Raw genomic sequence first — 16,890 nt, 5'->3', positions numbered from 1 at the left:
TTCTCACTGGTTTTGGCTTTCAAAAATGCTCAGTCGAGCATGGTGTGTATATCAAAACAGTAGGTGAAACTGAGATTTTGATGTTGTGCTTGTATGTTGACGATTTACTTATCATTGGTAATAGTTTGACTGTCATTAAATCACTCAAGCAAGGATTGAAGAGTGAATTTGAGATGACCGATCTAGGTATTCTATCTTATTTTCTAGGAATAGAGTTCGCGTACACTGAGAGAGACATTCTCATGCATCAAAGAAAGTATATTTCTGAAGTCCTGAAGAAATTTAAAATGATGGGTTGTAAACCAGTAGAGACTCCAGCTGAATTGAATGTGAAACTTGTGAAGAGTGAGGATGAGGGCTCTGTTGATGAAACTATGTGCAGGCAGATTGTTGGCAGCCTGAGATTTATTTGTCACATCAGGCCAGAAATAGCCTTTAGTGTTAGTTTGGTCAGCAGGTTTATGAGTGATCCTAGACAATCACACTTGACTGCAGCTAAAAGAACCATGAGGTATCTTAGAGGAACACTCAGATATGGCATTTTGTTTCCTCATCACACCAAGCGAGATGATAGTCTACACCTTGTAGCCTATTCTGATTCTGACTGGTGTGGTGATTTGGTTGACAGAAGGAGTACCATGGGGCAAGTGTTCCTGTTGTCAGGATCTCCTATATCCTGGAATTCTAAAAAGCAAACAGTAGTAACGTTGTCTACTTGTGAGGCTAAATACATTGCAGCTTGTGCAGCTGCCTGTCAAGCTTCGTGGTTATCCTCTTTACTCAAAGAATTGAAGGTGTTTATTGGTGAGGTAGTGGATTTGTTGGTAGATAGCAAATCAGCAATTGATTTGGCTAAGAATCCTATGTCACACGGTAAGAGCAAGCACATAGACACCAAATTCTATTTCCTCAAAGATCAAGTACGAGAAAGATCAGACTACAGCACTGCAGAACTAAGAAACAACTTGCTGACATTATGACCAAGTCTTTGAAGAGTGAAAGGTTCAAAGAGTTAAAAGAATTTTTAAATGTTATTAGTTTGTAATTAGTTTGAATCAAAGGGAGGTGTTAAAAGTAATTCTAACCAATAAATAGGATTAATTGAATAAGTCAATTCAATATTTTATCATTTCTAACTATCAATTTATTTTAATTTTTTTCTAGTATGCTATAAATACCAACCTTTCGTAAAAGATAAAATATATAGAATACATTCTCTCTCACTTTTCCTCTCTGTGTTTAAGTTTTTGCTCTTGCTCCAAGAAGCACCTGTGCAGAAGCTACTTAAGAATAGTTGGATACTTTTTTGTCTTTGTCGTTCACATCTCATTCTTTTCGCTTCACCACATCAATTTTGCAACCAAAGTTATTCTCACCTATTATTACTTTTTTGAAAATTGCATAATTTACATCCCAACAAACATATAATATAAATATTAATTTACATTGAGAACAAAGACAGCCATTAACAAAGAATAAAAATAAAACTCTTCACATAGCATATAAATACTTTGATAATAATATAATTAGACGTCAAGTCAGCGTTTTCCCTCGACCCCAAATATTTAAAACTCTTTTACATAGCATCTAGCAATAGACTCGACTAAATCTGAATTTTATCCACACCCAAATATTTTAACAAAGGTCACAACTTTTGAGGGATTATTCGGACAAGCTAATTACATCGTTATTTTTAAAAATGATTCATGTTGTTAACTTTCATATAACATCGTTATTTTATATTTAATATTTTTTATTGTAGTTTCTGTTCATATTTTTCATTCTTGTCTCTCTATGAAATAAATAAATAAATTACGGAAATCAAAATAAAAGAATGTATTATATATAAGAAAAATAAAAAAATTATTATGTATAGGAATCAAACAAAAAATATATGTATTATGTATATATTTTAAAATAAAATTTATCATTAAAACAAGCTGAAAAAGACTACCTAATTCATAGTAGGTTACAAAGAGTAATTTATTAAATTTAAAAGTATAGTGAAAGAAATTGTTACGAGAAAAATAGTAGTTGAAAGTTAGGTAAAAGGTATTTTAGTGTCATATCTTTAAAATTTTTAAGAGGTTAAGAATAAAATTTATATGTAGTACTTTGATAATTTTCTAATTGAAATTAGAGATTTATCTCTAAATTTTGTATCAATTTTTTTTTTATATTGACCTTTATTATGTTGGCTATTGAAATAAAATTATCATTTTAATTAGTTAGATAGTAGTACTTACAAAATTAAATTAAATATAAATTTAGTCAATATTTAACATATTTTTTTGAATTTAATTTCTAAAAAATATTACAATTTCATTTCTATATTAGTAAACATTTTCAAATTAGCTTTTGTTGTTTAAAATCTTATTCAAGATATTAAATGAAAGGGACTAAAATGTAAAAAATACCCATATAAAAATTAAAACATAGATTTTAATTACAGGGACTACTCTATAAATAAGCATTGACTTTAAGAAAAAAAAAATGTACATTTTAACTATAAATTTAAAAAATAGAATTCTTTGAAAAAATATGAGATACTGAATGAAAAAATCTAAAATTTTATAAAATTAAAATTTATATCTTCAATTAAACTTATATCCAATATAATTTTATATTTTAAAAACAATAAATATTTTCTTCCTTAGAAAGAAAAGTTTTTTCAAATATTTTATAATAATTAATATACAATAAAAATTACAAGTAAAATATTAAGATTAATATTTTATTCATTTATTTGAAAGTATGATAAAAGATAAAAATAAAAAATAAAAAATATTAAATTTATCCCTTAAGACTAAATTTAAGCAGATAATTATAACAAAATTTTATTAAAAAAAACATTTAATACATTTTTTATAACTTTAATATAATAAATGCATTCTTTCTCAATAAAAATGTTATACTTTTAAATATTTAAACTCAACCTTAAAATTTGAAATTAGCAAAACTATAAAATAATGTAAATTTTTTTTACTAGACAAGAATTAAGCGCGCTCTGAAGATAAAGTTAAATAATATAATATTTTTTTTCTTAGCTAAGTTTAGTGTTAGTTATTTATTTTTTAAATTATAATTAATTAAAAAATATTTATTTATATAGTTATATTTATTTACGTATTAATCTATAATATTAAAATTTTTTGTTTTAACCTTCATACAAGTTTTTTTTTTCCTTTTACATTTTATTTCTTTGTTTAACGCTATCACCACATATTAAATGACAAGCATTAATTTGATCTAAAAGCGTTTACTTATATAAAAACTAAATTATAACTTCTTTTTGTTTAGATATCAAATTAAAAAAATATATTAAGAACATAAAATAAATTTATAATTTAACCAAAATAGTATAATGAAGTTTTACTCATAAAACAAGTTAAAAGGGTATTTAATGACTTTGACATTTAAAAATTAGTTTACATTCTCTTGTTCATTATAGTAAACTAAATTTCAAACATCATATTCTTATAATTATCACAATAGTTATACTAGGTTACAGTAATATTATTTAAAATTAGTAAAAAAATTTTTTTGTAACATAACATTTTTCAACATATTTCGATGGTGAATTTTATTTTAATCTTTATAACACAACATTTTCTTTTAACTTTGATCTCTATAAAATAATATTTATTTATTTTTAAATTATTATAAAATTAATAATTAATTTTAATTTAATTTTTTCAATATATAATTAGATATTCTAAATTTATACCATCTTAGAATAAGTAAATATATATCTAAATTTTAAATTTTATATACTTAATTTATTTAAGAAAATTTTTTAATTTAATATTTATAGAATTATTAAGCAGAGTAAGTAAAAAATTACAGTACTATCATATTTTTATCAACTAACAAAATTGTTATAACTTTATCTATGATCTTATGTTTGAATCTTAATAAATATAATTATATTAAACACTTAAAATAAATGTTTGATTGTTTGTAATGGTTCTACTCGACTTAAACATGATTTTATTTAATATATATATATAGTTCAAATAAAAAAATTTGAAAAGATAAAATAATCAGCTCTACCTTAACCAGGAGAATCAACGAGAGCGATGGAAATTTTCCACACAAAACTACAAACTCGATATAAATTACTTCAATTACTAAAAGCTCTGTCCTTAACAAAGGCCTACAATTAATCTTTTACCTATAATTTTTTGGTGAATTTGAATAATATCTTACCAAAAAGGAGAAGAATAACCGTTTGCTTTAGCACGAGTAAACGGGACTGGCTTGAACCTATTTTTCAATCGACAACCCCATTTCTCGCGATGTCATTTTTATTTTTTGGTCCCGTGTACTTTATTTAATGAATTGAGAAAGACTGAAATCGAATAAAATAAAATGAAATAGAGATAATAAAATATTTTAATAATTTAGTTGAATTGTAAAACGAAAGTAAAATAAAAATTAGTGAAACCATACATTTATATTTCATCTTTAGTTTATCTAAGAAATTCATCCCCTCTGCTGCAACTGTTTTGCTTAAATTTTGAATTTTATAATTATTTTAACATCATTTAATTTTTTATTTTCTCCTTTTTTTTTTTTTTTTTGCTTTATTAACTCTAATTTTAATATATTCGAATAACACATTTTAAAATTTATTTCCTATTTTTTATTTTCTATTTAGTTTCTAATCCAAACCACCATTAGTCTATGAGGCGACTCCATGATTCAGGTGTAAACCCCTGTGAGTTTCTGCTGAAAACGCGTCACCTGTCGTAATTGCTGTTAAGGGGAGACCTTTTCCGGGACATAATAAGTTGAAGAAATAAGGTTGAATAGAAACATAAAAAAGACAAAACTTACATGCGATTATTTAAATATTGTTAACACTATTTATTAATTAAATTTTAAATATGATCATAATAAAATATTTATATTTAATATTATGATAGATTATTAAGATAAAAGTTAAAAGTTTTAATGGTAAACACGTCAACTACTGTGTATAAAAAAAAGTGCACCTAAATTTTGTTCGGAAAGAAATAAGTGAGAAAATTAGAAACTAAGCGAAAGTCATTTATATTTGATTTTGATTTCTTGGCACACTGGGATGCGATGCAATGCTTTACACTATCTAAACAACAAAGCATTTCTCACCCCCATACCCAACATAACAACACTCATTTCCATGCTTCTATTCAGAGTCGGAGTCCATGTTGCCCATTGCTTTCAACCCTCTTGGCCTCTGCATAAAATTCCAAATTTGCTGGCCGTTAATTCATGCATCGAGATATGATACAAAACACAAGAAGCGGGTAATGCCTTGTTTTTCCAGATCCACTCATGTTCAAAATCGAACATGTTCATGTATTTTTTAACATTCGCGACCGTCATATTCGATTTTGAATATGAGGAGATCTTTTTCCTTGTTTTTCTTGCTCTCTCTCTTTAATTTACCTTTTTGGATATTTTTTTCTCCCTAACTTCATATCGTTCCAAAGTAAGATCGCATAGCCACGTGCCTGGACTTACGAGCTGTGATACAGAACAAAATTAACAAAAATTTATTTGGGGATCTTAATTTAGAATTTTGGATCATCATCAATAATAACAGAAACAGGAGAATAAATGATGGGCGGAAAAGTATTATTTTGTCCAGTAAATATTCTTCTAAATTAACTGAATAAGCACCGATATGTGTTTAGGAATATTTTTTTTTCAAAATAAATATTTTAAAAGAAGTATTATTGCAATAAACTGATAAAAAAAATGATTATAAACTTAAACCATAAACCACTACATAATAATAATAATAATAATAAAACTACGAATTTTTTATCAAGGAAAAGCGATGGATGTTTCATGCAAATGATTTTTCATATAAAAATGTCGTTTGAGTGATATAAATTAACCCAGTGGAGGGTACCTGAGACAAAAAAAAAAAAAAAAAAAAAAAAAAAAAAAAAAAAAAACCCATAAAAGCAATAAGCACTTGAATAGAAAAAAAAATAAAATGCAATTGCAACAAAGTTGAGTGTATATGCATGTGTATTTTAATATTTTATATATATTAGGATATTATAACGTTGTAAGAGTATAGATTAGTTTGTTTCTTTTACGTTCCGAGACAATCAGACGAAGTTTTAAATAAATAAACTGTATACCACAGGAAAGTCTAGTCCACAGATTGATTAAGCTAACTGGAAGTGGATGTGACACCTAATCAGCTGCACCTTCTTTTTCTTTTCCACCCAAAATATATATTATTTTTGTATGGGATAAAATTCAGAATTTATTTCGTTTCCTTTATATATTTTATATAGCCCCACCTAAGAAGCCCCACACCACCAATACTAGCAATTAGACATGTGGAGCCAGCGGCCAACGACTTGCATTTGTACAAACATAATTATTTTAGCATCAAAATATATTTTAATTACACACGCATTACTTATTACTAATATAGTCCTTACGAAAAAAACAAAAATAAACAAGTTATGATAATAACAAATACATAAATGAATTTAATAACATCATATAATTTTAATATATTATAAGTATAACATAGTTATTTAAAAAGTTAATATTTAAATAATAATGTAAAAAATATTTATACTTTCAACATATTTTCGTTAAATTAGAAAGAATAAAATTTATTTCATTACTATAATTGTAAAGTTGATGTGTTCAATGATACCATAAATTTTTTTTTATGAATACCATATACAAAATATTATACCAATAAAAAAGAAATACATGACAAATTATAAAAAAATATATTATATAATTTATTATTAAATAAAATTATTAATTAAACATGTGTCTAAGTATTATTAGTTAAAAAATTTACTATACACTACCCTAAAAATTTTTAAAAGTACCACATAATTTACCTAAAAAGTTATCATAGATACGACTTTTAAAGTCGTTGTTAAAGAACTCAATGATGCTGTTAAAAAAAATACCTTTAATTTGATCATGAAAACTATTTTATTACTACCTAAATTCTCTAAATTTTTTAGTCACTAAATTAATCTTTTCAAAAGTTTTAATAACAATTTAGTCGACTAAAAATCTTCTTGGTAAATTAGGCTCTTAAAGTTTTAAAATACCTCCATATTCATCTTTACAAAAGAATAAAATGATAACATAAATAAATTAAAGAACTAATTTAATTCCAAGTTAAATTGTTTTCATAACCAAAGTTCTTAAAAGACTAATATGATGTCACATAATTTTAGACAATTAAAATGAGTATTTTAAAATTATAAATAAATGTTATGTCAAATACATGTACAAACTTTATAAATAATCAATTTTAATAAAAATTAATAAATTTGTATTAAATATCACATAATCTAATGCATTAATATCATTTAATATTTATCTTAGTTTTTATATAAAATTAGTAATTTAAAATAAAATAATTTTCTATAAAATTAAAACTTATATAATTTATATTCACAATTTAATAAATTAAAATAAATATTTACTCCTTATAAAAAGTTTTTGTTCACAGGTCCTAAAAACCCTTTTAAGACACAATTATTCGCTGTGAACCAAGCCGCCCTTGACGCGTGTAAAACCCATCCACAGCTGCCAGCGCTCTGAATGTAGCTTTTCCAAGCAGAGGGTCCAAAAAGTAAAAGAAAGGAGAAGACGCCGACTGCCGTACACGAGCAGCAGAAAAAAAAGAATTGGCAAAATAACGGCAAAATATGAAAATGTATATCGTCTCTTTTAAACATTTATTATTATTTTTATTTAAGTACTTTTTAAAAATACCTCTATAGCGCAACCAACCAAAAAAAAATATCTCTATAATATAATAAGATTGAAAAATATTTTAAATAGAGTACTTAAATAAGAGTCACTATGAGAACTCTTCAAAGTATAGGTAAAAATGTTTCAAAACAGCAATCATAAGATTCAGTTACGTCGAATTTGCTTTGAATTTTGTTAAAAAAATCCACTGAATTTTAAAAAAATCATTTATTTTTATCCTCTACTGCAACATATTCTACCATGAGAATTAAGTATTGCTTAAAATTTAAAAATGTTTTTTCGTATGGTGAGAATGGGGTTTACTCTACTAATACTATGCGCTAAGTCATGCAACAATTTTTCAGAAAATCATACCATCCTTCTTGTTGACTAACGTAGCTCTTTACAAAGCGTTTCACCCAAATTCTAAATTTGGATCACGTGATAAAACCTCTAATCATTTTATTCTATTAAGTTAAAATCTTTCCATTGCATAATTTCTCCAATCTAAGGTTAGAGCGATAGTATATGGCATATTGCCTGTAAAAGATTTTAGAAATGGTCCACATATAGAAAAAACTTCATCATGAAGATATAATAACTAAAATAAAACAAAATAAAGTGAAAATAACTTAAATCAAGGGAAGTGGAGCTTACATTGAGGGTTCGTTGTATGAGTTTTGCTCTCTTTTTGGGTCTCTGAGGCAGCTTTGACCCCTTTAAGGCAAGGAAATCTTCTTCCTTCTCCTTGTTGGTCAAGGAAATCACAAACTTGGGCAGCCACACCGCCGGAGCCGCATCGCCACTACCCGACGGCGACCCGCTACCTTTCTTACTATCGTGTGCTATATCTGATGAGACAGCAAACTTGTTATTATTGTCATTAAGGTGGTTGTTATGGGTCCCCCTCTTATCGTGCGCACCTCTGTCCGGTGAGGCAATTCCCCTAACACTCCCGTTGCTTTGGCCTCCTCTCATAGCAGTTGAAGTCTCCGAATTCCTATGTAAGATAAATAAATTATAAAAAGGAAAACAGAAGTCACATATGATTTTTATTCCATGTGTTTCTTAACAGTAAGAATGCTGAACAGGACGTGATAAATTGGGAAAACAAATAGGCATTGAGAAATTATTTTGTTATTTAAAAAAAAGGTTAGGGGAGTAGTGAATTTACGAAATTGACCTTGTGGGTCGATCTAGATCGCAGGGTTGAAGAAGTTGGAATATCAACGGATTTTGCGTAGAATATGGGCTGGTTTTAGGCTTGTTCGGGGTATTTGTATTGTGCTTTGAGAAACCGGGGGCTGGTGTCTTTAATTTATTTCACTTCGTAAGATGAAAAGGTTTGGATAGATATTTGAGAGAGAGAGGGGTATGTGAATATGATTCCTTATTCCTTAAAACGGGTACAGCTGGTTCCATGGCAGGTTTGGGGCCGTTGGATCTAGAGTGCTTATTGGCTATTGAAGAGAAAATGGAGTCTACTTTATTACGTGTTTAAATATAGAATGGGACGTACTAGATTTAACACCTGGTACCTCATCCGACGGCCACAAAAGACTTTCTTATAGAAAATGACTTAAAATGAACACGTGGAAGGTGACCGTCCGTTCCATGTTCCCGACAAAGTCTGGTAGTAATCCTCACGATTATGAGGGGGTTCGGGTGCGGGGTTGTAGATCTAGATCCACAAGGGCAGTCCAGTTAGAATATGATCCACGATGGCAGAGGAGGTGTAAGTTCTTGCTACTTGGTCATGAACATGATCTTAAAGGATTTCTAGTGGACCTCCATGATAATTAGACATCATACCGTATTACTCGGTATTATTAAACTTGCATATGTATCACATGAATATCAATCATATACCGTGTGACAAAACATCAACCGCGATGTCACATTAATAAGATGACTATGCAAAATGCTGCGATACAAGCAACTAATTTCGTATAAAAAACACCAGATGTTGAAAGAGTTGAATAAAGGATCAATTTGCAGACAAAACAGCACCATAAGATGTCATATATCATGAAACCAACTACGAAAAATAAATTTTTTGTTGCAAAGACAAGCTTGGATTTAGATCTGCAGCTCGGTTTAGATTTATCAGATTTGCTACCTAACACGGCCCAACTAACTGTGACTAAAAAAATGGAAAAAAAACTGTTACTGCCTGATTTTATTTGATCCTAAATTTTAGACTTAATGCTAGTCGGGAGCCAAAATAATGCATTTGTGAGGCAACGACAATTCAGTAAAGCAACACGCTAATTAATGCGAGCTTCCTAGCTTAGTCATATAATAATAAAGCTCCAAATAAATTTCGAGGGAATGAAAGAAGACCTCACGCACTTACCGTGAGCTCCTCTTTGGTTTGGATGAGACGTCCGCGAGGACCTGACCAATTGGAGAGTGGACAAAATATAAGTCTCATGGTCATGATAAATATTCAGCCCAAATGAAGCAAATATCTTCAATGCTACTTAAAAAGACAGGAACATCGTCTAACTGGGGCACCAGCCAGCAACGCCCAATTTTTTTCATATTCACAGTAACATTTGAAGCTGAAGATTCCGCGACTGACATTCGAGACTTACATGTTGCCTTCATCGCATATAGTCGGCCCCCGCAAATTTTATGGCAGACATGAATCGACAACTTCCATACAAATCCTATGAAGAATTTATTTCCTACAAGCTTACCGAATATTTGACTAGATCTGAAGCCATAAGTCATGCATTGGATAGGAATAAAACCAAATTTAATTTTTTATAATTAGAAATATCGATAAGAACAAAGAAAACACTTCTTTCCCTGAAAAATATTAAAAAGAAAAGCATCCCATTCTTGTTTAATCACTATTATTTTTTATTTTATAAATAATTTATGATTAAATTAACATTTCAAGGATCTCAATATATATATAAATAAAGTAAGACAAGAATCGCAAGAGGGAAAGTACAAATAAATACCTGAGAATGCGTGGAGGAGGTTGCTGTGGCGAAGGGGGGCGTTGACGGAGATTCAAATACCCGTTACTCTGATTAATATTATTATGAATGTTATTATTGTTATAATTAGTGACGGGGGGTATGGGTCTATTTGAAGAATCTTTCTCGGTTCTAACTACCCGCCGATCTACCCGAACCGTTGTTCTCTGAACCGGGTTGGAAGAGTCGTGTTTGACCTGCACCTTCATGCACCTTAGTCGCTTCCGGTTACCCCACTGAAGCACCAAGTCTGGCGTTGTTGATTGCCTGATGCCGTCGGAGCTAGCCCTCAATAACAACGACCCGGACCCATCACTTCCTCCGCTTTTGTCTTTATCTCTGACGCTAGGAATGTTGTTGCTATTGACATGGTTGTTATGTGACTCTTTATCCATCTCCCCTTCCTACCTGTCGTCGTCATCATTAATAAGGTAAAGTTATCGCGAGGTTATTAGTGGAACAACATCAAAAGATTATTACATGTCCTTTACAACAAACTAGAAATTGTCCAAGCTTATCTACTCGACTACCTCGAACTAAGCTAAGGTTATTATCATATACTGATTCATTTTGCATCTAGTATCTTTATTTTAAGTTAAATAAAACAGGTGCATCGAATGGTACACAGTTTTCGAGAAGAAAAATTAAAACCATGGGAATCGTGGGGCGGGAGCATCTTCAAGGTTTAAGACAGGCGTGACTGATGAAAATTATGAGCAATAACCAGATAATAGACTATGAAAATCTTTACCAAATTTATATGCAATAAGATTCAATTTGCTTTCACATGAAAAAGAGCTTGCTAGTTTTTCCCATGATTTGATAGGAAATAATATCGCATAAAAAGGAAAAATAAAAAGAAATCAATATAAGAGCTTGAAAAAAGGTTCAATGGCTTCTCTTCTTAGAGTTTGCAGCCATTTACCTCATTAATAATCCAATCACTTTCCCTGACTCTACAGGTTTCAACAATTAATATTTGCTGTTCATATTTTGCTCTTTAAACCAATTCGGGAGCCAATTGAGTAACATTTGACTCACAAACAGCGAAAGAAAGAGGGAAAAAGAAGAATAAAGAATTGAAAGAGAAATTGCATATGTAAATAGAGAAGGGATCATAATCATAACAACAACAACAAAAAAAACCTCTTTGCAGGAAGGGGAAAACAGAGGACTTAAATCCACTATATTTGTCAGAGATAAAAAGGAAAAAAAAACAAAGAGCTAGTGCATCGAAAATTTTATCAAGGGAAAGAGATCCAAAACAAGAGCACAAAACTTAGACCGTAAAAGGAGCCACGGAAATCAACGCATTAACCGAAAACTTGCACGTTGTTAGCAACCAAAGGAAAATGAGACAGTTTATCGATTTACTGAAAGAAACGAAGAGGCAGAGGAAAATCAGAGCACCAAAAACGAACATCAAAACTGGATTAACATTACGATGAGGATCAACTCCTTAGTTCCGTTTTCAGATAAATATGTTATAGTTTCTCACCTAAATTAATATGATTTCGTCAAACCCTGAAAAAACTCGCTGGTTTCAGTTGTGAAGCTTCGAAAAATGCAAATCTATTCCTAAAATACAACTAAACACGACATTTCAGAGCTTCGATCTGCGACCGCGGCAACAAGTACAAACTCAGGCAACACATTATCGTCTCTATAATTTACCAGAGAGTGCAAAACTCAGCAATATATCTGCAGATGAAGAGAAAAAGAACAAAAAGCAAAAACAACTTAGCACAAGGCCAAACATGCAATAGAGGAAGAAAAAAAACACTTCTTCTAGCACAATTCAAAATCTCCAGAACTGGAAATTATCTAGCACCTTTAAATATCACAAATGAACGAACGAAATCTTCTGAAGAAAATTAACAATGAGATTCTGACAAATTCTGTCAAATCCTCCGCTAACATACACCTGCAAATAGAAAACGAACCAAAAACAAAGTCGAGATTAGCGATTCGATTCTACTTCACGTCCAGAAAGAAAATACGAAAAAAACAACAATAAAAAATCAAAATTGAAGTCGTGTAAACGAAACCTTATTCAATGTTTAAAAAGTTGCAGATCCTCAACATTCACCGTTCACTAATCAAAATTTGGTTCCACAGTTTGGCTTAACAGAAAATGGTGGAAAGGAATGGAAAATTCTCAGAAAATAATTAAAAAGAGGGAAGAAGGGTACAGAGAGCTTCTTCTTCTTTGTTCGTGTGATAGAACGAAATGCTCTGTTTATATACATATTCTGTCACACTTCGATAATTGCTGCCCGTAGATCACTTCTCTGACGGCTCTCGTTTACCCTCGCTTGAACCATACATGGAAACCCGTTACGTCGTTTATGCTAGCCCCTTCTGCCGTTATATTTGTCTAACGACGTTACTCATATTAACGGAATCCGCAGAGCCGTCAGATCCCGATTATTAATTACTCTTTTTTTTAAAAAAATTGTTTTGTTTTATTTTACTTTCAGATTTGTTCATTCTCGCGCTCAGAAATGATGGGTATAGGTAACTAGGGTTAGTTAACCTGATATTGGTTAGTTTTACATACTAAACCAGAATAATGTTTGATTTTGTTTATCTTCAGTCTTCCATAATGTTCTGCAATCACTGATCTGATATCGTGTCTTTTGTTTATTATATTTTCGGTACATAAGTTGATTATAATAACAAGCAATGTTGCCGATACAGTATTTTATAGACGTTTTTATTAAGTAAATTTTATCAATGTTTTTATTTAAATTAGCTTATATTTTAGTAAATTTTATAAAATATTTAATTATTTAAAAAAAAAACATATCTTAAAAACAGCGTTCGAAACACTATTATATTATTAGTGTGTAGTATATCTTAAAATTTTATTTTACAAACGTTTTAGTTTTTATATATTTTGGAATTCAACTGGTTAGATAAGATGAAAGAATACCATAATTTATTATATTTTATTTTATTTTTATATTTATTAAATAGTATAAATTAAATTATTTTTTAAGGGTAAAGAATTAGAAAGCATTGGGATAACCTTTTTTTTCTTATTACCTTATTAGACATATTTTATATCCTTTAAAATATTTTACAAAAAATAATTATTTAATAAAATATAATTTTATAAAAAAATTATATAAACATTTTTAATAAAATTATTTTAATATAAATATTTTTTTTATAAAAATATATAACAAACTGTTAAGAAAAGTATATATTGTTAAAAGTTTTATAAAAATATTATTTTAAGTTTTTTATATTTTTAATTATAATTTTTTATTTAAAAATATAAGCCAATTGTACAAAATTGAAAAAAATATAAGTTAATATTTTATATACATAAAAAAAATTTAAACTATATATATATATATAAATATATGTCAAAAAGTAAAAATGTAAATAATTTTTAAAACAAATTATATTAATTTTGATAAAAATAAATAAATTTTTATTTAATTTTATTTATCTCAAACAACTGTTTTAATATAACGTAGAGTAAAAGTTTGAAAAATGTCAACAATAAACTATTTTTAATGCATACACCGCTAACTATTCATTAAAATCTATTAAAATTTATAAAAGTACAAGAAAAAAAAATACTAATTTAAGAATTTAATTTATATAACTTTTATAATTTTAAAATTTTAATAAATTATAATGAATAATTAAGAGTATGTTAAAGAGATATACATTATTAACATTACTCTAAAAGTTTATCCTTTTTTGTGATATTATATCTTTATCCAACATTTACGGTCACTTTTTTTTTCTATTTTAATCATCGACATCCATCCTGTTAAAATTCTCTCTTTATCACTTTTATATTAGAAAACCTCAACACTCAAGTTTCTTTGTTTCACGTTTCAGGAACAACAGATTTTTCAAAGCAATTTTTATTAAATTTTTTTTGTATTTTTACTTTTCAGAAGGTTGATCCTTTTCTAAACAGGCACTCTCCTATCTTATTAAATATAATTTTTCAGAATACTAGGCTAGCATACTATTTAAATTTTATATGAAAAATTAAATTAAAAATATAAAATAGATTAAATGATATGATTTAAAATTTAGAATTTAATTTTAGTATATTATCAATGTAAAATTTTTTACACTAACACCTAATTAAAAGTCACCTTAAGTATGACCTTTGAAATGATTATTGAAAATGTTAATAATTTTTTATTGAATAATAGTATAATTTTTTAAAAAAATTATCAGTATATTTTAGTTAATTTATTAAATTTAATATTAAATAAATTATTATAAATTTTTAATAAAGTATAAGATAAAATATAGTTTAGTGAAAATCAACAATTTATTTATGAATAAATATTAAATGTTAAGGCATAATGTAAGAGTCTTATTAATTTAGAAATAATTAATTCACATTTTATGATGAACATTTCATTATATGCTTTGACATGAAAATCTATAATATAAATTTTAAACTTTGTTATAAAGAAAAAATTTATTTTTATTTTTATCATAGACAAAGCGTATTAACAAATTTATATTTTATACGTTAATTTTATAGGTTAAGAAAATAATATATTTTATTAAAAAATTATTATACTTAAAACAAAAACTCATTAAATATTAATTTTTAAGGAATTAAAATGTGTATATTTAATGTACTTTAACTTATACCGAAAACGCACATGCTAAAAAAAGTACAAATAAATTAGATTAATAATATCAAATAGATACATTTTATTTTAATATTTTATTTACTTCTATAATTAAAAACTATTTTCTTTCTAAATGTGTGTATTAAAAATTATTGTTTTATAATTTTACCTTATTAGTTTCTACAATATAACGCTCATGCCTAAACTATTCAAAATAATGTAAAATATGAAATATGATAATTATTTGAAAATATATACAATTACAGATTTTAAATTATGATAAAGTAGTTAAATATGCCAACAGCTACATAAACACATATTACATTTTGTCCCTGTTGATTGAGAATTGTATCTGTAGCTACTGTTGTTTTACCCGTTTGTCTATCTCCAATAATTAATTCTCGTTGGCCACGACCTATGGGGATCATCGAATCAATAGCAATAAGTCCTGTTTGAAGAGGCTCATATACGGAACGTCTCGAAATAATATCGGGAGCGGGAGATTCGATTAATCGAGATTCCGAAGCTGAAATTTCTCCTCGACCGTCAATAGGTTTAGCCAAGGCATTTATAACACGACCCAAATAAGCCTCACTTACTGGTATCTGAGCAATTCTTCCTGTTGCTTTTACCGAACTTCCCTCTTGTATCATCAAACCATCACCCATTATGTCAGTTAATTTATAACTTATTTGATTGATTTATAAGTTTATTTAATTAAAATTGAAATATTTGATAAACAAATTTATCTCACTAACATGTGTTGAATAAGATAATTGAGTAACTTATAAGTTAGTCAACTAGTTTACTTCACCGAAAAGAAGTTATTAAAGGCATTTAGTTTTTTGTTTTTTGTTTTTTTTTTTGGAAAAGCTATAAACTTGAAAAGTTTGATTTAATAAGCTGATAAAATAGCATATGACTTATAAGGTTGGATCTGCATTTTTTTTTTCTAATTTTATCCATGTTAATATCTAAAATAACCTTTTTACCCCCTAATTAATAACCTTATATTTTATAAATGATAGACCACCGAAATCGAAGCTTATTGTAACCTACTCACATGCTCCGTCCCTGCAACCTCCTCTTTCAGTTCCATGCTTGAAAACAATTGCGACCTCCTCCAGCACTCCTCACTCTCTAATGGCTTCTAGCATTTCCAAGTGAATGAGAAAACTTCAAGTGTGATGGCTTTGTGCCGTGATCTGTACGATCTTGTAATAATGCAAATTTATTATAGGAACAAGAATAACAAATTAATAACAAGAACTATGAATTATAATTTAGTAGAAATTAAATACAAAGTTATTTTTTTGAATGAACAACTCACATTTTTATAGTTTCACCTTTTTTATAATCAAACTCCGGATCGTGAGTAATCAAAATTTGACAGTGGTGAAGCTTATCCAACAGATACGGATGAAAATGTGAATTGTTTATTCCAAATAACTATGTATTTAACTTTTACTAAATTTTCATCCATAGTTTTTATTGTTAGTTTGTTATTCTTGTGTTATAAATTTGATCCATAGTTCTTG

At 28.1% G+C, this 16,890-nt stretch overlaps 1 protein-coding gene across 13 annotated transcripts; it reads right to left on the bottom strand.

Moving 5' to 3' along the window:
* Positions 1-5,029: 5,029 nt before the first annotated feature.
* Positions 5,030-12,945, bottom strand: LOC113846916. Of its 13 annotated transcripts, none has more exons than XR_003501735.1 (10): positions 12,779-12,933; positions 12,562-12,654; positions 12,229-12,431; positions 12,016-12,103; positions 10,713-11,138; positions 10,093-10,137; positions 8,398-8,740; positions 6,196-6,364; positions 5,434-5,511; positions 5,176-5,221 (listed from the first exon to the last, which is right to left on the bottom strand). XR_003501735.1 is itself a non-coding variant. In XM_027475659.1 (9 exons), the coding sequence occupies exons 5-9, from the start codon at positions 11,123-11,125 to the stop codon at positions 5,171-5,173; spliced, it is 930 nt and encodes a 309-aa protein (XP_027331460.1). In that variant the 5' UTR covers positions 11,126-11,138; positions 12,016-12,103; positions 12,229-12,431; positions 12,562-12,654; positions 12,779-12,933; the 3' UTR covers positions 5,030-5,170. The 13 variants fall into 13 exon arrangements, 10 of the variants coding, with proteins under 10 accessions (XP_027331460.1, XP_027331462.1, XP_027331461.1 ...); XR_003501736.1 differs by having other exon boundaries at positions 6,196-6,358; XM_027475659.1 differs by lacking the exon at positions 6,196-6,364 and having other exon boundaries at positions 5,030-5,221.
* Between the last annotated feature and the right edge of the window lie 3,945 nt (positions 12,946-16,890).

This window comes from Abrus precatorius, unplaced genomic scaffold (assembly GCF_003935025.1).
Source record: "Abrus precatorius isolate BTA unplaced genomic scaffold, Abrus_2018 Scaffold8, whole genome shotgun sequence".
Lineage (NCBI taxonomy): Eukaryota > Viridiplantae > Streptophyta > Magnoliopsida > Fabales > Fabaceae > Abrus > Abrus precatorius.
This window is presented reverse-complemented; position numbering and strand designations above follow the sequence as displayed.

Excerpts from the sequence above, each read along its gene's own strand:
- LOC113846916 (XM_027475659.1), bottom strand. The coding sequence starts at position 11,125 with ATGGATAAAGAGTCACATAACAACCATGTCAATAGCAACAACATTCCT. Across the intron at positions 10,138-10,712 it reads CCTCCTCCACGCATTCTCAG|GTCCTCGCGGACGTCTCATC; the intron begins GTATTTATTTGT and ends CCAATTGGTCAG. Across the intron at positions 5,512-8,397 it reads TCATACAACGAACCCTCAAT|CTCGTAAGTCCAGGCACGTG; the intron begins GTAAGCTCCACT and ends TCTGTATCACAG.